The 24,608-nt window shown below is 31.8% G+C and overlaps 4 protein-coding genes across 4 annotated transcripts; 3 read left to right on the top strand and 1 right to left on the bottom strand.

The window, feature by feature from the left end:
* Positions 1-11,000: 11,000 nt before the first annotated feature.
* On the top strand, positions 11,001-11,525 carry LOC114174121 (uncharacterized). The gene has a single exon (XM_028058882.2). It carries the CDS (start codon positions 11,044-11,046, stop codon positions 11,230-11,232), a length of 189 nt encoding a protein of 62 aa, XP_027914683.1. The 5' UTR covers positions 11,001-11,043; the 3' UTR covers positions 11,233-11,525.
* A 1,277-nt stretch (positions 11,526-12,802) lies between these two features.
* LOC114172976 (small ribosomal subunit protein uS10y-like) lies at positions 12,803-14,404 on the top strand. Its single transcript, XM_028057151.2, has 4 exons — positions 12,803-12,940; positions 13,019-13,148; positions 13,235-13,348; positions 14,061-14,404. Exons 2-4 carry the CDS (start codon positions 13,037-13,039, stop codon positions 14,201-14,203), a joined length of 369 nt encoding a protein of 122 aa, XP_027912952.2. The 5' UTR covers positions 12,803-12,940; positions 13,019-13,036; the 3' UTR covers positions 14,204-14,404.
* Positions 14,405-15,912: 1,508 nt separating this feature from the next.
* MGT4 (magnesium transporter 4) lies at positions 15,913-19,260 on the top strand. Its single transcript, XM_028058508.2, has 5 exons — positions 15,913-16,449; positions 16,549-16,677; positions 16,760-16,905; positions 16,984-17,194; positions 18,714-19,260. The coding sequence occupies exons 1-5, from the start codon at positions 15,958-15,960 to the stop codon at positions 18,999-19,001; spliced, it is 1,266 nt and encodes a 421-aa protein (XP_027914309.1). The 5' UTR covers positions 15,913-15,957; the 3' UTR covers positions 19,002-19,260.
* A 3,053-nt stretch (positions 19,261-22,313) lies between these two features.
* LOC114173135 (protein SOB FIVE-LIKE 5) lies at positions 22,314-23,857 on the bottom strand. The gene is made up of 3 exons (XM_028057373.2): positions 23,113-23,857; positions 22,912-22,995; positions 22,314-22,833 (listed from the first exon to the last, which is right to left on the bottom strand). The coding sequence occupies exons 1-3, from the start codon at positions 23,491-23,493 to the stop codon at positions 22,723-22,725; spliced, it is 576 nt and encodes a 191-aa protein (XP_027913174.1). The 5' UTR covers positions 23,494-23,857; the 3' UTR covers positions 22,314-22,722.
* Between the last annotated feature and the right edge of the window lie 751 nt (positions 23,858-24,608).

Genomic DNA, 24,608 nt, shown 5'->3' on the forward strand with positions numbered 1-24,608 from the left:
TGCTTGGTGATTTTTTTTTTTTTTTTATAAACAAAATAATGCATTATTATTTGAGTTCTAAATATAGAATATATTCCAAAATTTGGAGAGAAAATGCGCATTCAGTGCAACAAATATGTATTTTCATCATAGTCCCCAAGTTAAAAGTCAGATATGAAAGAGGTGTAAAATAGGAATTATGTTCTCAGGACATGAGAGAAAAAAATGGAAGAGTTTGTAAATATTAAAATAACTTTTACAGATAAATGAGTTATATAACAATGTAATAACAAATTGAACAACAGTATTCACATCATTTACCACAATTAATCCGCATTTTTTCTTGTATGTTTCACATCAGCTTTGTCCTGGGGAAATATCTTTAACTGATCATAAAATTCTTACAATGCTGCTTGTAGTCATAAAGTGTATGCAATCACAAAAGTGTAAATATTTCACTACGGTTGGGATCGACCCAACTTGCTAAAGGTTGACAATGACACTACAAACATTTACACAAATTGCTAAAGGTTGACAATGACATTATAAGAAAATAAAATAGTAATTTAGTGAAATTATAACTTATGCTAATAAATAAAAGTTGGCACTATTTAGTTAATAATGTCATATTTACATAATTAAATTGATGTTAATTCATCATTATTTTTTAAATTAACTATTGTGAGTCCTACTTATCTTTAGGGATGGCAATTCGGGGCGGGTCAGGCGGGTTGACCCGTAGGTCTACACAAAAAACGAGGGGCGGGTTGGGATGTTGAATCCGCAGACCCGCAATAGTCCGCCCCGCATAGACCCGCAGCCCACACAGGCTAAAGGTGGGGCGGGGCGGGCTGACTCGCTGGTTCGCTTACAAAATTATATGTTCTCATTTTTTTAGTTCTTACATCATTCATCATGTTGTTTATTTAAGTTTCTTTTATTCTTTTTTTTTATTATTATTATTATTATGTTGATGTCTTGTAAGGTGACATGTTGCTATTATACTTTAGCTATCATATTCATTTTTTATTTTTCTTATCTTTGATTAGCTAAACTAATTGAAATTATTTTGATAGAAAATGAATATCAATTATTATAAAAAAATTAAAAAAAAATATTTTACTCAACAAAAAAAAAATATTTCACTGATCACAGATGTGGACCAATCTGCAAAGCAAGCCAGAAAAGTGAACCCGAAATTAAACTGTGGAACAAACCAACCCAACCCATACTTTACGGACAAAAATGCAAAACAGACTAAACCGGACCGGACTGGCCCACCCAACCCAACCCATACTTCAAATATTTTTAGTTTCAATTTAATCTCAATTTTTTGTATAAACGAAACAATATTGTCCTTCTTTGAATTGAGACTCAATTTACTTTTTATAGGAATCTTATATGTTGATATTCTTACTAAAATCTATACGAAATATTTAGGACAACTCGTATGAGTGAATTGGTAGAGTTAATACTTGATTCTTGATAATTATATTATTCAACTTCTTAATTTTAATTTGTTCATGTTTTTTTTTCTGCATGATATGTGTTTTGTTTCATGTTAGATTTAATTCAGACTCTAACTAACTTGATCTCAAACATGTATTTCATACAAATTTTAAAGTTAATTTAAAAATATTTTCAGAAATATTTAATAAAAATGTTAATTTTAATAATAATATTAACATAAGATTTAAACAAAACATAGATTGAGTCGTGATTTAAGAAGGAATATTATAGCTCTGTTTTTACAAAAAAAGTGGGACTAAATTGAAATTAAAAATAAATATAGAGATCAAATTGAAACTTTGTCCATGTGACACAACTATGTAGTTACATATGTAAAAAAAATTAAAATTAAAAAAAAAATTGAAACATGACACTATTTTAACACCGTTTGTGACAAACTAACTATAGGACCACATTGAATCACTTTTAATCAATATTTGGATAAGAGATATCGTCATCATGATCTCTTGTAACAAAATATTATGTGGCGATAATCAAAGAAGATAATAATATAAAATAACCCTTACATCAAAAAGTTAACATCAACACATTTAAACATACGAGATTCAAAACATATTTAAACCTTGAATGTATAATACTACTTCAGTTGATATTTATGTACTTATTATGAGAACATGAGTATCTCTTTAAGTTCGTATCGCATTATAAAAAAAATCATCTTATATTTCAAATTTTAAATAATTATTAATTTTTTAAAATTAATCGGTCCAAATTGTCTTTAATTTTTGTAAATTACATCTGTATTGCAAAATCTAATAATTTGGGTTGCATACATAAAATATATCGAGTGTTTAGTATTCATTTACACAAAAACAATTACTTAACTCATTAAACAATACACCATCAAGTAGAAAATTAGATTTTGGATTCAATTGAACATTGTGATAACCTATAGAAACAAATTGGATTTTGAATTGGATTAAATGACAATAACCAACAGAAATAAAAAGTTTAGCTTTTAGACTAAAATGGGTTTTGTCACGTGAATCTTTAGTAGCCTTTAAAGACTTTTACCAAAATGCTTAGTTTTACTAATTATTAATTAACAAAAGCTTTTCATATCTTTTTCTTTCTTTTACTTTATTTTAGTCTTTAATTACTTTTAGAAAATGTCAGCACTAAAATATTTTTAAAATCATTTAAGCTATTTTTATTTAATATTTATGGATATCCACCCATATGCGCATAAGTATTAAAAGATATATGAGACCATTTTGTATCTAATAAAACTTGTTGTATTGTTCTATTTATTTATTTATTGTGTGCATCACGTCTCATTGTCATACAATTGTTATATATTAAAATCTGATACCATTACCTGGAACGTATTTATACATTGATTAATTTTATTTTCCTTCTTGTTATTATATATATGCCTTTATTGTTTGACTTATTATAATTTATTTAATTACCAAACGTACCTTAATAATTACGCTATGGACTGTGGAGAACACCAAACACGATCAGATCCAATGCAACAAATAACATAGTAAAAAGTGTATATATTGAATGGGAATCATACAGATTGTGCAAGAAAGTAAAACCGACATTTACTTAAAAATATAGGACCAACCCATAAACATACTTGGCTGCTTAGTTAAATCGAGGTTAGCAATGAACTTATAGACTTAATTTGTATTAGTAAAACAATTTATATTAGGTGGTTCAGATAGTTCAGGAATTAACACGGATCTAACATCAACCATTACATTTATATTTATAATAAAAAGTAGTTTTAATTTCTTGACTATTGTTATATAATGTAACAGGTAGAGAAGTATACATTAAGAAGTAAACATTAAAATAATTTGTTTTGTCTTAATATAATAAATACTTTTTTCTTATGATTTTTTTCCCTATTCATGGATCAGGGAAAAAAACAAAAAATTAACACGTTTAGATTTTTTAAAAGAGTAATACTACCAGACACCCTATAAATGTTTAGACCCATCTCACATCCACTTTATTTGTTTCTTCTTCTTTTTTTTCTTTGCAAATACAGAATTAGATAAAATTTTAGTAGTTAATATTGTAGACACATTTAAATCTTAATTAATACACGAAATATCATTTTTATTAACACTACAAGAAAATGCTTCATTAGTAACTAATTTTAGTGACCAAAAGTTGTTAGTTATTATAATTACTAATTTAGATACAAGTTTATAAAGTAAAAACATTATTGGTTACTAAAATAGTTACTATTATGAATAAAAAATTATAATTGGTCACTAAATTGGTTTTTAAAATTAGCTACCATAGTTTTGGCTACCAAAGAAAACTGGTCACTAAAAATTAGCTACCTAAGTTTTGGCTACCAAAATAACTTAGTTACTAAATTGCTCTCTAATTAATTAGTGACAAATTTAGTGACCAATTATAATTTTTTATTTATATTAGTGACTATTTTAGTAACCAATAAATTTTAATTTTGAAAATTGGTATTTAAATTGGTCACTATAGTAACTAATAACTTTTAGTCACTAAAATTGGTTACTAATAAAACATTTTCTCGTAGTGTAATATTAAAGACTATTTTAGAAAATAATAATGTTTAGTTTATAAGATGATCCCTAATTTAGTCGATATAGTAACTACTTTTTTTTTTCTAAATTTGATTGTTATTTAATAATTTTTTTATAATGTTTATAATACTTTTTTTTTATTCTGATTAGTCTATATACCCATAACTTCAAAGGCTTTGCATTTTTGTTGCCAAATGTTAACCAAGACAATACAAGCTAAGGGGTAAGGGCAACTTGTCACAAATTGTGTCAAACTTTGTTATCAATGGTTAAAACAATCTATTGAATATGTGGATAATTGTGTGAACTAGCTCCTTTTGAGTGTTTTGGGAAAAGACCATACAACATGACATGATTTGTAGTAAAGTAATGAGACTTTCTAGCTTGGTGGTGGTGTAGTCTTTATGATCTCATTTATGAAAAGGTTTTTACAAGACCCTATGATTAAAGATATGTGGATTGTGATGGGTTTTTACAAGACCCTTTTGACAACAATCTCTCACCATTTCATTTAGGTGGAAGGGTTGAGTAGGTCAAGATTAACTTGTTACTTAATAATACTATATGATCTTGTTAACATAGTTATATAATAAAAATTAAATCTTCTTATAAGAACTAAGATAACTTTACAAAATCAAAGTCTATTACAAGTTTTTCTAAAATATTTTTCTACTTTCAAAATAATGTAAACAATAATTAGATAATATAAAATCTATGCTCTCAAATCTTCACTATTTATAATATCTTAATAATGTATACACAATTACTTACCTACACTAGTACCGTGAACTTATTACAAATATTACATTTTTTTAAAAGTAATCTATATTGGAGTGATGTCATTTTTGAAACTATTGACAAATAATATAGTATTGTTTACTTAAAATCATAGTTTATCTCATTATAGACTTACGATTCCCTGAAAGAAGCATACTGTATAGTGAGATAGACTACGATTTTAAGAGAATTAAAGTTTATATTATCTTGAATAATTTAATTTTTTTTATGTTTATTATGTCTTGAAAGTTACTATTGTCTCTTGTCGTTATTGAACAAAAAGTTTTCCTCTTTCGCCACAAAAGACGAGCTCGTCTTCTCTTCTTTTTTTCTTCTTCTTTTTCCTGTTGTTTTAGCTTGGTACCACACCCTCAGTTCAAGTTCACATCTTCTTCCTTCTCATTTTCTCACTCCTCCATTTGTTTTTCTACTCTTGCTCGACCCTAAATTCTTGTTCATGCTTTGCTATTTGTGTCATTGTGACCACCAACATTGTTGTTAGCTTTTGTATGATTGTGTTGTTACCCACACCAGTTGTGTTACTCACGTTCGTAATCAAGCATATTTCTAGGTTTGTATTCCCCTCTTCACATATTTTAATGCATTTAAAAAAATCTATATATGATGATTTGTATTTTATTATGTGTTATTTGAATTATTTATTGTTTGAATTTGTTGTTTAGTATAATTTTCTATAATTGGTTTATTGTGTAAATAAATTATAGTTTTTACGTGATAATAATTCATTATAAAAAACTACTATAAGACATTAAGATTCATGGATTCATGAGTCTCACACATTCACGTACATAAATTACAATAGAATACTAACCTTGATCCATGAGAGATTCAATGAAAATGTGTTCTTCAACCTCATTTTTTTAATCTATCTCTTTGTCTTACTTTCTCCTCTTACACTTTCTTCTTTGATGGCTTATTGGAAAACCTTATGGCCAAAACCCTAATTATTTTTATAAATCAACGTTCATGAAGTTGGACTGAACTTTATTTGATCTTTAAGTTATTTTATCGTAATTTTCCACAATAACCAATAACTCTTTATATTTTATTAAACAATATTCGGACACATCATAATATTTTAAATGAGTCACATAATAGAATTAATTCGTTAATTAATTCTGTATTCATAAATTTAGTTTGTTTGATTTTGATATTCAATACAAAACCTTATTTCGTTTCATTTTTATATTAGCGGACCCTAATAGTAGTGTTTTTTTTTTTTCTTTTAGTTCATACTTCATACATAATATGTTAAAAGGTAAACCAACAAAGATTCATTATTTCTAGTTTTGTTTCAATCTGGATTGCTTAATTAGAAATAGTAAAAACTAAATATATATATATATATATATATATATATATATATATATATATATATATATATATATATATATATATATATATATAAAAGATCCAAAGGATAATAAGCTATAATTATTAAGAGAATTATAGTTTATAAGTGACAATAAATCTCGGTTATTTGGAGAATTATAATCTATATATAAATGATAGTCTATAGGTAATAACAAACTACTGTTATTTAGATAATTGTAGTCTATAAGTAATAATAGATTATGATTAGAGAACTGCAATCTATAAATAATAATAGACTAGGATTCCAATCGTAATCTAAATAATTATTTTAAACTACATTTTGATAGATTATATAGTTTTATAATGGTGGAGTAAATTGTAAAATAATCATACCATGATGCTAGACAATAAAGTCTACCTAATATTTGATTAGTATTTTATCACTTAATTATTTTTCTAATGTAATGCGAATTATAACGGGCCGACACGTGACAAACGTTTGTGGCCGATATCATCTTAACTTAAAACATGATTGTACAATGCTTATACAAAATTGCATTAAATAATAATGTTCAAATTCTAGAAGCAGTTTGTCCCTATCCCAATTTTCACCCTACTTCTTTTAATTAAACTAGACCGAGCGATTCAATTTATCAGCTATCTAATTAAGTTAGGTTCATAGTTCATTACAAGCTAAGTGGCTACCACATTCCAATTAATAACAAGGACTATAATTCTGAAACTAAAAATCGTTTAAAATCATTTTTTTTAGTATATAAAAACTTAGAAACTACGGTTCCATTTTTATATTTTCCCTATATATAATTTAAGAGAATCAAGTTGGGCACAATTATTTCAACTATGCAGTAATTACGACTGACACCATGCCTAAGGTATATCACCTTCTTCTAAAAGGAAAAACATTGTACCAAGCTTTTTGCATTTTCCATCCCTAACTTCTCTTTATTTGTTTGTCGTATACACATCCTAAGCTTAAATTGCTATATATACATCTTCAATATTCTTCAACTTCTCATCTATATATCTCTTCCATATCCCTAACGTCCAACTCTAACCACAACAATGGCTTCTTTCTATTTTAATAAAAAGGTAAGTTCCAGTTTATGTTCACTTTTTTCAAAACTTTATCATTTCGTGATTCTCGTTCCTTTTGTCAGCTTTATTTTTATCCAAGTAGTTGAAATGATCCTCATTTCACCTAATGCATGCATGAATATTGTGAAACATGTAGCAGCACGTGTAACAACAACATGTGAAACATCAAATGGATCATCAAAGACCTCGAGTGCATGCATTTGATTTGCTCAAATATTGTTCTTTTGCGTTTGTAACACAATTATACAGATATTAATCATGCATGCACGATTTGTTCTATCTTTCCCTGCCTTTTCAATTTTCTTCTCTTTTCCTTAACAGTGAATTGTCATTAATAAATGCCAAACAACTCCAATTTTTTCAGTCCTTCCGTGATAAAAGATTAATTCCCTTAAACAACAATACCTACTCTACCATTAATGCTTTTCATAATTCATCTTTTTTAAATTAAAATTAAAAACTTGCCAAATGAAGGAAGTTAGCTAAACGCCTAATTTAATACCAACATATAGTAACTGAATATTTTTTCCGTTTGAAAATGTGAAATTCCTAAAAATTAATTTATCTTAAAGTTAAATTTATTAATCGAATTATTTTATAAACATATTATTCGCTTATGCACAAAAAATGTAATGAAAAGGGCTAATTTTTATGTAGGTTAATGGGTCAATTTAAAATAATAACTAAAAAATATATAGTTTTTGAAATATCATAACACAAACTATATATGAATTGTATACGTAAGTAGTTAGCTACCATATTGAAGACAAATTTTATTGTCTAACCTGGTTTTTTAATTAAATAAGTTTTTAAATAACCACCTTGAAGTAATTTATTTAGTAAATAGTACAAGTTATAGATGAGAGTTAAAAGAAGACAAAAGTATGTCGTAGCTATGATTATGATTCCGGTCAAAGTAAGATCTAATATTATTTGATGATACTATTTAGGAGAAAATGAAGGGAAAGATGAGCAGAGACGACGACGTTTGCACGTCAGATGGAGCTATTGATAGCCGTGGTCATCCTGCACTTCGAAAAAGAACTGGTACTTGGGTTACTGGAATTTTGATTTTAGGTACTTAACTAAACTCATACATATTCATTTATTCATTTCAACCTTTTTCTAGAATAATATAATGTAATCATCATCTTTTATATATATATATATATATATATATATATATATATATATATATATATATATATATATACACACACGCGTATGTATGTGTATTTATATATATTTCCGTATCATTTTCACTATCTTACTCCTAACATAATTATATCGTTGGCGAAAAATATATTAATTTAAATGTTGATGTGCATAATGGGTGATAGAAAAGAATTACCTCTGCAGACGCCGTTAGTATAATAAACATTCGTTTAAATTTACATTTCATTTTAAAAATTTGATGTGAATTTATGAAATTTTAAGAGTAATATTATTATATAAAATATTAGGAGTTATATAAATACAGTAAAAAATATTACGAGTGTTAAAAATTTATAAATTTATAGAAATAATAAAGGTACGAGAGATATAAGATATATGATTTATATAAGAGATATGTTAAACTTATTATTTTATTTTATTTATATACTTTCTTTATTTATCTATATAATATATATATATATATATATATATATATAATGTAACAAAATATAAAATATAAAGTTAGATAATTTTATGTGATTTTTTTTTAAATAAAATCACAAAATTATTGATCCGCAGATTTAGACAAGATGCAGACTTTAATAAATGTGGGTTTAAGTGAAAGTTTATTGTATCATCAGACTTCAATGCCATAAAAAAATCACATAATGAATTTGTAAAGTTTAGTACATTTCTATATATTTAAATTAATATATATATATATATATATATATATATATATATATATATTAGTTTTGAAAAATATCTATATATTTTATTATATTTTAGATTAAAAAAATTAAAATTAATTTTATAATGACTAAATGAATTTTATCGTCATTAACAAAAAGAAAAATAAAATTATTTTCTTCAATATTATTTATTGATTAGAATTTTTAAGGTTGAACTTCTAACCACAATATCGTTCAAATCCTTTTTTTTATTAATAATCTTATTATTTTTTCAAAATTTAAAATTATTTTTATTTGTCAATCCAAAAAATAATGAATATATAAAAACATTAATTAAATAATATAAAATAATTAAATAAGACAAGTTTGAAAATTTTCGATCAAATCATAAAATGTAAAAGACATCTTATTCAAAAAATATAGTTATAAAATAATCAAATAAATAAATAAATAGTATGAAATTAAAAACTAAAGTAGTTATATTATTAATAAATATATTTAAAATTTTAATATTAAATATAATTAATATTATTAAAATATTTAATAAAAATAATCATCATATTATATAAAAGTAAAATTTGGTCTAAATTTGGAGTGCCTAAAATTGAAATTTTTTAAAAAAAATTGGGACTTAAATCAAATCAATTTAACAAATATGAGGACCAAATTGAGATTCATACATTAATTTGACACGTGTCACCATATTAGATTGACACGTGGCACACTACAAAAGTGACACGTGACATAAATATTTTAAAAAAAAAATAAAAAAATTCAAAAAAAAAAATTCAAAAAATTCAAAAAAACGAGGAGCTGACACATGGCACCTACTTAACGGTGTTAGTTATCTACTAACGGAAAGGACCTAATTGATACTAATTTACAAAAATGAAGACCTTATTGAGACTAATAAAAATACGAGGATCAAATTGAGATTCTGCAACAAAAACGAGGACCAACGGAGTATTTTAACCTTAATATTATATCGTTCGTCAATTTCAAAGTTATTACAAAGTTATTACGTTGTGTTCAGATTTGAGTAGGATGATTCAAAAAAAATTCAGTTTTAATTAAATTCGAATTCATTCAAAGATTATAAATAGTTTTTTAAATTGTGTTGAATTTAATATAAATTAATTGAATACGAATACAAATTTAGCGTTGAAAAATAACAATTTGAAAGTGAGTTAAAGTTCTATTTACAGTGACCACATCAGTACTTTTACTTTCGTGACTATATGGCAAGATTTGATTACACAAATTAAAAATAGGATTAAATGCGTCATCTTGAAATGATTTTATTAAGAGAGCTAATTTTTATTAAGTATAACAGTAAAAAGAAATTAACAATTAAATTTTGACATAAATTGTAAGAAAAAATTGTTAAAATATTATTGTTTGAAGAATAATTGATTTGTTAAGACCAATTAAAAGACTAACCAGTATTTCATTAAAAATATAGTTTTTTTTAGGAAAGGAAAATATTTGTGAATGGGAGGAAGTAACATTTGAAATAGGAGTGCATATTTGTTTGATGTGTGTGGATATGAAGAATTAAAAATAGACAAAGAGGTAGTTGGGAGAGACATGAATTTATTTGCAAATAACTTACGCTGAAAAGTGTGCCACATATTGCATGTGTTTTAGTTTAAGTGCGACACTAACACGTGCACATCCCTCCCAAACGCCGGTCCATTTTTCCCTCATTTAAAGCTCAATTCTCTATTCTGTTCTATGGCACCTCAGGATCATGTTCATTGACTTTACCATTCCAAATATTGAGAGTTTTTTAATAAAATATTATTACTAACTCTGACTTTTAGGAGGCAGAGGGTGAAAGGGTGTGTGTATATATATAACTAGGGTTGGTTATGGAATGTGGATGTTGCAGTGAAAGAGAGAAAGAAGAGAGAGAGAGAGAGAGAGAGAAAGGGATGAAGAATGAACTGGGAAATCTGGTGGAGTCGATAAAGTCGAAGGTGAGGTTTCTGAATCTGAAGAAGGGGAAAAAACCTTACATAAAGATGGATAAGAGTGCGAGTGTGAAAGTTGAGATTCGGAGCAGAAAAGCTCGCAAGCTTATAGAGAAGACATTGAAAGCTGCTGACACTCATGCTCGTTAATCTTCTTTCTCCTTCTGCTTCCATTCCAATTAACCTCTGTAATTACGATCTAAACTCTGTCGTTTCGTTATCATTCATTGTAACACATACCTTAGGTTACAGATTTTCCTTTCTTTCTTTCTTTTCATGGTTGGTTGGTTGGTCCCAACACCGGCCACCACCACCGACTTCTTTTTAGTAATATTTTTTATGATTCCTGCAAATAAATAATTTTATAGTTTTTATAGTCTATATTGATGGCTGTGTAGACTTTGGACAATCAAGGGGAGACTTTGATGAGTTTGTGAACGTTATCTTCATTTCTTCTATTTCATTCACTCTCATTAAATGCCATGCTTCAAATTGTTAACGTCCACCAAATTTTCTCTATTATTTGTTATGTACTTATTTAATTTTATGCATTCATCAATTATTTATTTTTTATTTTTTATTCTCTATCTAGAGACTAGAGTGTTTTCTGAGAGAATAATCGATTTGAATAATAATGAAAACTGTTGCTAACAAACACATGAAATTATAATATAATTTATTCAATGAATCCTATCGAATTGTTTTTAGAATTCACGCGACTTACACTAGAAAGTAAAAATATAAAAGAAAAAAGTATTAGTTTGTAAAACAGTGTTCAAACGGTGCACGACATGAGGATGTATGGAGCTCCTGCCCAGGCCACAACTTCTTTCTTTTTGGGACTAAATTTATAGTCAAGAGTCGGAATGTGTTGTCACACAATCCAAAAAAAACATTTCCGATTGTCAAAATACGAAATAAAAAATAAAATACTAAAATTGCTTTTGAATTTCCCCGATCTACATTACACACAGAATATTTATGAATTAAATATATTTTTGGTTTCTTAACTTATAATGAAAATTAAAATTAGTTTTTCTTCAAAATTTTGATCTAATTTAGTTATTTTACTTTACGAATGTTTGTATTTAATCCTTTAAACCGTTAAGTTTATTTAACGTTTCAAATATATTTCAAGACAGTTTATTAATTAATATTGAAGTGAAAATGTGTCAAGTAGGATAAACAACTCAAATACTCTTATGAAACACGTTGTAAACGTTAAATAAACTTTTAAAAAAAGGTTAAAAGAACTAAATCCAAGTATTTCTAAAGTTTGAGGACTAAATTAGGTCAAAGTTTCCAAGAAAAACTAATTTCAATTTTTCTTGAAAAATAAGAACTAAAAAGATATTTAACTCGATATTTATTCATCACAAGCTAAAATTGTTTAATCATCATCTTCAAAATTGTTTTGTCAAGCAATACCACTCGTACTCACATGAAATAAATTTGTTTTGATTTTGGACCATGCCCATAAAACGGCAAAGTAGAATGTAACTCATTTAAGAATACAAATAAACAGATTGCTAGTTTGTATGAAACATTTTATTTTAATTACATACATAATCAAAGTTTGGTTTAAAATGAATGAATTAATCGAAATATACAATCGATTTAATAATCTTAATTCTCATATTTAATTTTATTATGCAAACATATGTCAAGATTTAAAATGGTTAGAAAAAATATAGTGGTTTTATTAACAGACAGATTGTAAAAGATGTGCAGCAATCTTCTGCTGATTTAGAAGTGGGCCAGTGAGTGATCCGGCCCAATTGATGAGGGCATGAAAAACCCTAAAAAACCTGAAATTGAATTCTGAAGAGGCGGTTGAGATTCTGAAACATTCTGAAAGGTATGCGTCGTGATTTCTTTCCAATGCATTTTCTTCTCTTCTTCTGCATTCACTTTGAATTCTCTGTTTTGTGCGCAGAGGAATCATACGAACACAATGGCTTACGCTTCAGTAAAGCCCACTAAACCCGGTTTGGAGGACACTGAGGAACAGATCCATAAGATCAGGATCACCCTCTCCTCTAAGAACGTCAAGAATCTCGAAAAGGGTACACCATTTTCTACTCTTCAATTCCTTTTCTCCATTTTTTTTTATCACACATTCTAATTCTTTTTCTTTTCTTAATCGCCATAGTTTGTGCCGACCTGGTTCGTGGTGCCAGGGACAAGCGCCTAAGGGTCAAGGGACCTGTTAGGATGCCAACCAAAGTTCTTAACATCACCACCAGAAAATCCCCGTGCGGTGAAGGTATTTTCCTCACATTCTCGCTTTAAACTTCATCTTTATTTGCTTTTATGCGATACCCTAATCACCAATATTGCTGTATCTTTTTTATTTTCTCGCCAATTGTGTGTGTATTCTCTTCTTTTATGCTATCATTTTACTTGATAACTTCACTCTCATAGATTAAACCCACTGACAGTTGCCAAATATCTCAAATTGTTGTCTGATTAACCATAACTTTTTCAAAATCGTCGCAGAGAAGAAAAGTCTATATATTTCTGAGAGAAATAATATTAGTAAGCTTTAAACTTAGGAAATGCCTCTTTATTGACATGTGGATGACACTTGAGATCAAATTTTCGGTACACCTTGGTTTCTTTGGCAGTTGCAGATGGGGATGGTCGTTACCCGTGTGAAGACGAAGACTCGCCAGTTTTAAAATCACTTCCATTCCTTTTAATTTTTGTTTTTATGAAGGCTTTAAGTTGAATGAAAAATCAATCCAAAGGTTTTGACTTTTGGTGAAAAGAAAGTGGTGTTCATGTTGGGAAGGTTGATTAGCAACCTATGAATTACGAGAAACCATTGAAAATGTTAGCTTAATAAGCACACCTGACCTCACGAGGTTTGACAGTTGTTGAGGATTTTAGTAATGTCTTTAAACGTATTGAGAATATGTTTCCATTTGGAATTAATTGTAATAAGCTCTTTGTTTATGACCTGCTTTTTGTTTCAGGCACCAACACATGGGACAGATTTGAACTGCGTGTGCACAAGAGAGTCATTGACCTCTACAGTTCCCCAGATGTGGTCAAGCAGATTACCTCAATCACGATTGAACCTGGTGTAGAGGTCGAGGTGACCATTGCCGATGCTTGATTTTGGCCCAATTTTTTTCCTTTGCTAAGTTATTTTGTAATTTATCCCCTTGGGTAGAAGTATGTTGAGTCCTATTCATTTGGGTTAATGCATTTTTGGCGATCAAATTTTTGAAGTTGGATTGTGGAGGGGGAATTGATTTGATCGATTATCTTTACGTTCCGAAATATTCTCTGTTAAATATCTTTGCTTCAGATAAAATCTGGTGTGATAAATTACGTTTGAAGTGAAGGAAAGAGTAGAAGATTGTAAGAACGAGCTAAAATTGTATTAGCCATGATCATAACTAGATCCCTTGTCCACATGGTTGGTAGTATATGAAACTTTTAAAATAGAGATTTACGCTGAATTTTATGAACTAGTGTTAGCGTTAGGGTCATGAACAGTGAAAAGAAAAGTGCACACAGGGTAATGATTTGTACTTTAATTTCAAAGCAATTAGGTAACTATTGCTAAATGTGTTTTGTAGGATAATTATGTTTGTTGCTGTTTAAAAGTTTTCTTTAATTTGAATGCCGATTGGTAACAAATTCTTACTCTAAAATCAATTTATCAGAATCAGCTTGGGGTGGGTTTAGAACAGAAAAGGTTTGTTTCATGTACTTAACAGAAACAGTAAGATTAATTTCAATATATTGAATAAGATTAGTTTCCACAAATAGTAGAGGACCTGAGACAGGATAAACAAAAATAAGTCCTAGAAAATTAAATATTTAATGTGTCAAATAAAATGCAATTACCATTAAATTTAATATTTAATGGTACTTTTTTTCAAGATGTTAATGTTTTATTGTGATATACATACACTTTTAAAATTATTGAATGATTTAAAAACTATAAATCATTGTTATTTAGCATGCTATCAGGTAATTTTAACTAAATTTTGGAAGAAAAATAAATCTGGAAAATGCATTATACTGTCTGCACTATTATGAATCTGTGACCTATTCGTACATGATTCTGGACTGCGTTTTGTATTAAACATTATTATTTCATTGAGTAAATATTTTAAAATTGAATCAAACATTGCATTCAATATATTTTTAATAAATTAAACATTTGTAATTATATAACTATAACTATATTATTACATTCGCTCTTTTAAAATATATTCTAATTAAGTTTATAAGTTTATTTTACAAAGGTTCAAATATATTTAAGTTGCATCAAAACTAAGTATCATGCATTTTTTTAAATATCAATATGTGATGATCAAAATGTCAAAACAAATACAAATAATTGAACTAAAAGTAAATAAAATTGAATAATTATACTTGTAACTAGCTTGTTATTTATTTGAAATGTTGTTAAGGCTTATTTTCCTTCTTAATACTTGAAAAGGTAAAATTTACATAATAATCTTAACAAACAAACTTGAAATATTAAAATAAATAAAAAATTCAAAGGAAAAAGAAAGAAATTTATCTTAGAGGAAAATGATAAATAAAAGTTGGAAAAAATAATTAAAGAAAGGTTTGAAACAATAATATAAGAAATACCGGCGATAAAAAAGGCTAACAGCTTTATAAATTAAATTAGAATATAATAGAAAAAAAAATTATGAAACAAGAGTTGAAATAAAAAGCTAATATTTTGATAGGGTAAAGTTTCCAAATAAAAGTTACTTTGTTGAACAGAAAGAATTGATAGTAAAACAGTGAATGGAAAAAGTAACAGAGGGGTTTGGTTAAAGTGTAAGAAATTGTGGGAGTAAAGATGTTGAATATGGAGAAGAGAGAGAGAAGTATGATGAGATGAGGGGCGGAGAAGAGAGACAGACGGCGACCGGGATTCGGAAGAAGGGAACCGGAGTGAGGCAATGGCTGCTGCTCGACGGGAAAGGGGAGACGGAGGTGGTGGAGGCCGGAAAACACGCCATCATGCGACGCACCGGCCTCCCCGCCCGTGACCTCCGCATATTGGACCCTCTCCTCTCATACCCTTCCACCCTTCTCGGCCGTGAGAGGGCCATCGTCATCAACTTGGAGCACATCAAGGCCATCATCACCGCCCAAGAGGTCCTCCTCCTCAACTCACGTGACCCCTCCGTCACCCCCTTTGTCCAGGAGCTCCAGGCCAGGATCCTCCGCCACCACCAGGCCTCCTCCTCTTCCAAACACCTCGACCACCACACCGACTCCGACCCCGACCGCGACCACGACCCGGATGCCATCAAGATTCTCCCTTTCGAATTCGTAGCCCTCGAGGCCTGCCTTGAAGCCGCCTGTAGCGTATTGGAGAACGAGGTTCCTGCTTCGCTCTTCTCTTCTTTTCAATTCTTGCCGACAATTTCACTGTTTTTACCCTAAACCTCTCTCTCTCTGTGTCCCTCTGATCACTCACAGGCAAAGACGCTGGAGCAGGAGGCTCATCCCGCTTTGGATAAGCTCACATCTAAGATCAGTACCCTCAATTTGGAACGCGTTCGGCAAATTAAGAGCCGATTAGTCGCCATCACTGGGCGAGTTCAGAAGGTTGGTTGGTGTGATTGATGCATGGCATGGGTTTCCTGGGGTTTCATTATTTGATTGTTTGATTGTTTGATCATGTGTTCAGGTGAGGGATGAATTGGAGCACTTGCTGGATGACGACGATGATATGGCTGAGATGTATCTGACGGAAAAGTTAGCCGAGCAGCAGATGGAAGAGAGCTCTTCCGCGTCCTCCATAAATGGCCACGACGAGCAGGATATAGATGACAGGCATCCACCTTTTTTTGCTTTTACTCTTTTTTAACTCTCTTTCACCCCTCTGAGTGTAAATTTTCTGCCTATTTTTAGGACCACTGCAGAAATATCCTTTGAGGGTGGGGAACCCCCTGCGGGCTTCGAGGATCAACACAATGCCTACAATGTTCTTGGTAGGGACAGCCATGGAACCCGTGGTAGCACCTACAGTGCCGTCACCAAGCAGCTTGATGTCGAGGAGCTTGAAATGCTTTTGGAGGCTTACTTTGTGCAGATCGATGGCACCTTGAACAAGCTCTCAACGGTATGCACGCCCCCTTAATCTTGTATTCCTTCTGCTCTATCGGTTTTGTATTCGAGGCCATGGATTGGCAGGAGTTTATCTAACTTTGTTTCATAGGAAAACATGTAATGGGGTGCCATTCATCATTTTTGTCCTTCAAAAACAGGAAGTCGGTTAAGTTGGTCTCCCTTAATGATGAAAAATGTTAAATTCATAGCGGAAAATTTAGTACATGGATTGATTGAGAGGCTTGAGTTAACATTTACAGAAATCTCACATATATGTTAATTGTCATGGACGAATCTTTCTTGACAACCTTTTTTGTGCATTTCAAATTAGTAATCCCTAATACGGACTAGAGATTAAAATGAAACCAGAGCAGAGAGGAAAGGCACAATGGTTGAGATAAAAGGTTTGGTTGATTGAAGCTTGGCCCTATTAGTGGACGGAGAAGAGACTTTTGTTAGTTGTGGAACAGGTAACAGATTTGCATCTTTTATTGACCAACTTTTGTACCCCTTCGCCATCAATGACATCAAACAACCTGAAACGTACTGTTTATAATAGCCTCTAACATCACGCACTAAAATCAGGATCCAGAAGTAAACTTAGCACAGATCAAACCCACAGGAAACTCATCACACTAAAAAACCTATCGAGAAACTCTCAACCTCTCACCTCCTTATCCATGTGCTTTTTATATAAGTAACTTCAACTTGCAGTTAAATTAAACCATTAGACCCAAAGAGACACTATTGTGCTTAGAACCTTGTCAAACCTCCCCCAAAACCAGTCACAATAACCCTTTTTTGCAGGCAAACTAAACCCATTATTTACTGCCATGCTTCTCTGCTATCATTCCCGAAACAGAAAAAAAAAAGGGGGGAAAAGATTATGAATGCCAGTTGGCATTTGCTACCAAAGCACCAATGGACAAACTCCCCAATACACTGCTCCCCTGATAGCCATCACTGGTGATCAGTGGTGGTGACGCTTTATCCGTCATTATCTACTGATACTCGAAACTGGCAACAAACACATCACCCAAAATCAACATTTGCTTCCGACTTCCGATCCAACCTTGACAGTGAACACTTTGGGAACTAAAGTTTAATAGGGTTGGGGACCAATTTGACTGACAAACTAGTCTTTCAAGGCTGTATTTGAAAAGTTCCAGCTTTCGGCGATCACCTTGATGATGGGCCCCTTATCTTTTAGGGTCTAAAATGCTGTTACATACGTGATTAAAGATGCATGTTATTTCAAACCTTGGTAGCAAACTCTCCTATTGTTTTAAATGTTGGGGACTTGGTCAATATGTTATCTAAGACAGATGAATTATATGTATGGGAGTTTGTCAAATCACGTGGTTGGCAACTTTAGGGTTTAGGTTATGATCTTTGAACATTTCTAATCCAATATGGTTATCTTCTGTAACAATTTCACATGATATTATAGTTTACCAGTTACCTGTAAAATTAAGTGAAAATTGATTTCTCTGTTACGGACTCTTATTGGTTCTTTGTCCTGCCTGATGAAGCTGAGGGAATATGTTGATGACACGGAGGATTACATCAACATCATGCTGGATGACAAACAGAACCATCTCCTCCAAATGGGAGTCATGTTGACCACAGCAACTCTGGTAGTGAGTGCCTTTGTTGTTGTGGCCGGAATTTTCGGCATGAATATTCACATTGAGCTATTTGATCCAGATAAAGCCGGGATGACAGAGTTCCTCTGGACTGTTGGTGGTAGCACTGCAGGGACCATATTCTTGTATGTAGTTGCCATTGCCTGGTGTAAGCAGAAACGCTTACTGGAGTAACTAACTAGGCATCTAATAGTGTTTCATGAAGAAATGTAATGTAATTTGAAAATCACTCTTCATTCATATGCTATAAATTTTAATAGCAGACCATTGCAGTATCTGGCTGCTTCTTGTACTCGTTTGATACTTCAGTTTCAACGGTGTTAGTCATCTTGTACATTATTCCGTGGGTAGCTTTACGTACACTTGTTGTCTTTACAGTAACAGTTTTGCTATTAGCACCAAAATTTCTGAAGTATCCAGATTCTTTTTCTTACATTAATTATAATTTACATTATTTCCCTTCCATTTTAATATATGTCCCTAAATCTATTTTATTTCTTTTATTTGTGAAAACAACATTTCTCTTTCAATGATACTAGGGGTCAGACATGCAGGTTCTACTAGCTGGCCTTTCCTTGTGATTTGTTTTCTACAGGAACATGTCACACTAACAATTATATAAAACAATTTCGTTAAATTGGATTCAGATGTATGACTAATTCAAGGAGCAAGAAATGTTTTGGCAGCTTCCATCCTCAAATCACTCGTCAACTACACAACTGCATAGTTTGGCAGTGCCGCAAAACATTACTTCTAGTTTAAACGCGACCAGAAATTTTCTAGTGTGAAAGAAAAAGATTTGCATATTCTCCTTTTTTTTTAGGTGCATGGTTGAAAAACAGAGAGATAAAAAGAAGAAGAAAAAATGGAAGGGAGGAACTAATAAATGTGATAAAAATTAACATAAGAATGACAAAAAAAATTACCAGTTTTTGGTACTTCACGTTTTTAAATACCTAATTAAGACTTACAAGTTTTTTTTTTTCTCTTTTAATTACGTTTCTGGTGTCCAATTTTTTCTTATAACTTATTAAAATAAAATACAAGTGTTTAAATTTTACGATAGTAGAAGCAACATTTATCATAAGTTTTGTCTTACTTGTATTGACGTGAATGAGTTGAAGTGAAATTATGGTTTTGTTTGTAGCAGCAGGCGAACAGTGAAGTAATTACAGCGATGTCATGATCCAGTGCAGTGTGTCTCCATGAGCTTTGGAAGGTTTTGAAGCCATAAGGGACACTGAACTAGAAAAAATGGATAATTGAGCTTGGTGAGGTAATATTAGATCAACTTGTTTGTTTTATTTTCCTAAGTGGGCCTAAGTCAGCTTGACAATGTTCCACAATAGTTACTTCCCAAACAAGACCTAGGTACTGTTTCATGACAGTAGCTACTCATGTTTTTCACAGTTCATAATCAACTTCTGCACATGTGGTAACACCACCTAAGTTTTGTCTTTGCCTCTTTGGTCACTGCTTTCTACTCCAGAGTTTCTTCGTGCCTTGTTGTAGGTGGAAATGTGCTTCGAGAGTTGAATTTCCTTTATCCAGAGTCCACACGGAGATTGCTTCTTCTATCTGCATAATAAATACATACATAAATAACATTCGAACTCTTATTTGATTAAGTAAACAAATACAAGATCACTCTTAGAGGGGAACATTGCTGCACCGTCATGTGAAGTCCAATGTTGAACAGTAAAATTTTGTTACGAGGTTCCAAAAAGTGCTGCTTTCAACAGACTTCTTCGCAGAGACTTTGGACCAGGTGATTGATCCTGACTTTGACATGTTTCATGTGTCGCTTATTTTCTGAGTCCACAACACAACCTTGTGCTTACTTGGATAAGGTTTACAGTGGATTAGAAAGTAGATGGGAAATATAACAGTGTGAAGTGCAGATATTAGCCATGATTTTGTAGATTTTAGTTTTTACCACTTTAATCACTCACTGTTATTCATCATTTGTCATGCAGAGTGTTTGTCCTGAGAAATGGGAACAGCCAAACTAGATTGGCAATGGAGAGGGAAATAGAATATGAAGCATGAACCACGTGTTTGAAAGCTATAAAGCCCCTCCTATATCTATATCTCTTCTCTGTGTATAGAGGGAGGGATTTGGTTTGGTTTGGCGGTGGTTGGAAAGGCAGAAATTTTTTTCCCATACTCTTTTGGACTCTTATCCAATTTCATGGAATGCAGCTACGCAGAGACTATCTTCACCTTTAAATTAAATTTCTCTGTCTACAAGTTTATCAGTTTTATTTGTCTTTAGCTTAGCTTTCTCTTCTCTTTTTACCAATTTTTTTATTCCTGACATCATAAATTCTCACCCTCCCTAGATTTTTTAATCACTGACTGGGAAGGAACACATAATTGTGCATGACATCAAGTCCTATGACAGCTTCCAAGCAGACAGAGTTGAAGGGAGCAAAGGTACATATAAAAACATGATATATGATATTTTAAAATTAGGGATCCTTCCAAACGAGATAAAGTTGACATACTAAACCAAATGGGGCATGTTCCTCTGGGTCAGGAAGATCTCAGGCAGGATCTCCTGTGCTTGGAAAAGATTTAAAGATATGCATATCAAATATTCCAACATAAACTTCACCATTTTCCCCTCATCCCTCTACACTCTCCTCATTACCCATACCTCATAACTCACCTTTATCATCTTTTATCCTTTCCGAAAACACTAGAACTTCCACAATAAATACAGCCCTGTCTACACTCTTTCAAATGATTAAACCCTTTTCCTCTCCACTTATATTCACAGACATAACGTAAAGATCCAAATGAAGATTGGAGACATCCTACCTAATCAACTAGGATCTCACGGCATTCATCAAAGTTTGCCGTTTTAAGAGATTTAGTGGACAGCACTACACTTTGTCTCCTTCACTAACAAATTGGACTTTATAAAGAAAACTTGCAATGGGTTTGCTGAATCCATAATTAATTCCATTCGTGATACACGCCGGATTCCTCTCATCGTTACACCCTTCTTTGTATTAATTTGTTGATTTGGGTTCTTCTTTAGCATTTTGAAAAGTGCATGTATGAGTTTTTTCACAGATTTTTCTGAGATTGGAGCATATCAGTCATCTCCAAAAGTATCACTTAAGATGAGTATTATGTGCGTAAGTGAGATGTAAACTACACACAAAGATTGAGGACCACGTTGTCAAACCCGAGATTTCACTGCATAAACAAATTTTGCATTTCCAAGGTAACTCTGCCCCTCTGAATTTTGAACATGGACACAAGTTCCACTCCACTTAAACCTTTACCAGGCATCTGCAACTATAGTCTTTGATGTGAAAAAGTTGTTCGCGTTGGTATGTTATGTTATGTTATACTCGGACGACAAAAACAAAAGTTTGGTCATTTTGTTTTTGGACAATATGCTGTTGAAGAATTAAATATTTGTTTGGCAAAAGTTGCTGGTGCTTCTTTGCTTATATAAATTGAGCATGGGACTTCGTCAAAAACAAAAATTGAGCATGCTTTCATTACACAGAACCTGCCTAACTTATCTACCTTGTGTGCACTATTCTTTGACAAGAAAACTAAATCATCAAAGAAAAAGGAAAAGAAAGGTTTATTTCCAAATTTTCCTTTCGGGTTGTTTATCACTGCATTGAAATATACGATAAAAGAAAACAGAGGAACAGAATCCCTTTTGAGGTCAGCTTCCTTCTACATCATCAATGATTCTGTGCCCTTCATGGATCTTCAGTATCTTCCACCGCACCAAGTTGAATTGCAGAGATATCTATTAGTAGAAACAGAACTGATCTTTATATCATTCCCTCCGTACCATATTTGTTCAGAACAGAATGCAGTGGAGTGGTCACATGATAAATTAAAATACTTCTGGGGGATACAGTCATGAAGATTGGCCAGTGTACAGAAGAAGCATTTGCTTGTTGTTTTCAACTCCATTTTCTGACAGGGATGGTTCTAAAAATCCGAAATGGTGTTGCAACGAGGATCTCTCCTACAAGAACACGAGTATTTTTCTGAGGAGTTGGAATAAAATGTAACCTTGAAAGAATGAATGGAGCCAGCGAAGTACCTCATAATAAGTAGCAGAGAAACCCTGTGAGTAATCGAGCATGCTCTCTGTGGAAGTTTGTTGGTTGGTCACTGTGACATTGTTCTGAAAATTTATCAAGAGCCAAGAAAGTATCATCTATACAGCATACAACTACAACTACAAGATTATTTTTAGTACACGAAACATGATGTAACTAGCTGCAAGCAAGATGAAACTCACCATGGAGAAATCAAAGACAGGAGAGCTAGCAGTGTCATCAAGAAAAGAAGGAAGGTGTTGGTATTCCTTAACCTTCTGCCTCTTTTTACTTCTCTTGCCAAGTTTTGGTGCCTTAGATGCAGAGTAAAAGCTGCCATTATCTTGTGCATCTGGCAGGTGTGGAGGCCCAGAAGAAGCATCAGAGACCATGGACAGGTCCTCTTCCTCAGCCTCCTCCTCCTTCTTGGTTCTCTTGTCTTTGTATTCCTCGTTATCTTCACCATTAAACTGCGAACTTGCATGTGAAAAGGCATTGTGATTCAGCTGGAAAGACTGCTCCAGGTATAGAGTCCAACCAGACTCACACCCGCTGCTGCATTGTGATGATGCCAATGCATTCATCTCCCTTTCCTTGGCTGCTGCAGGTTCTTCCCAAAGGAATGAAATCTAAAAGGGGTAGTAGGTTGGTTATTCACTCACTTAGTCCCGTTTCTACTACTACAAAGGAGGCTCCAATTTATGATGAAGAGAAGAGTGGTAAAAAGGATAAAAAAAAACAAAGAGGGTTAAACAAAGTTTGATGAAACATGGCACTACATGGTGTGGCCTATTATTAACTGCGTGGCAACGTGGCTGTGTAGTTTTGGTTTGGGGTGAGCAACAAGTTGGATAAAGTGTTGGAGAAAACCAAGAGAATCAGACTGAAATCCTAGACTAGTTTTGTCCTCACTCTCCACCCATATGTGCTAAGTGCCAGTTGGGTGGGATATAGAGAGAGAACCACACCCTTCACATGCTAGACAGCGATGCACTGTGTACCCTCTTAACAAAACCAGGTACACGTCCATTTCCCCTTCCACACTGTATGGACACGCATCATTGTTCCAATTTCGGAGAAGATTACTGCTACAACACACATGGTAGTAAAGGGTGGTGGTGTTTGCATTTCAGAACAAAATTACCATTAATTGGAGCAGGTGGTCCAGCCTTAAAAATGAGTTTGATTTAGTGTTCAAATTTGGAAAGGAAATAACGCTGTTCTGGACATAAACAGCACACATTATTTATGATCATTGTGCCCCTTTTTTCCTTTTCTGTGCCCATCATGTGTGACGACGACTAAAGAATCACTCAACGGAAACATCACCCTCTTTTATAGTTTGTACTGTCATTTGTTTAGATTTCTGCAGAGCAAAATGTGCGGGTTGTTTTTTCATGTCAGTCTCATTCTCAAATGAGAAAAAAAAACTCTTTTTTTTTGTTCTACTGCGAAGAGATTCTGTCACTGTGCATGCAAAGAGAGAAAAATAAAGATGGGTTTGGCAGAAGTAAGACAATGGAGACTGTAAAATTTTTGGGGCACAGTGCAGTTGACTGGGATTTTATGAATCCACATGCGATCACATTCACCATCCTCTTCTCTTCTTTTCAAGAATTTACTCTACTAGGATTCACTCAACCATGTGGGCACGTGTGCATAATATTCATATGCGGGCTTCCACATATTCAAACACATG

Source organism: Vigna unguiculata, chromosome 2, assembly GCF_037176805.1.
Source record: "Vigna unguiculata cultivar grain cowpea cultivar isolate G323 ecotype 2 chromosome 2, ASM3717680v1, whole genome shotgun sequence".
NCBI classification, from domain to species: domain Eukaryota; kingdom Viridiplantae; phylum Streptophyta; class Magnoliopsida; order Fabales; family Fabaceae; genus Vigna; species Vigna unguiculata.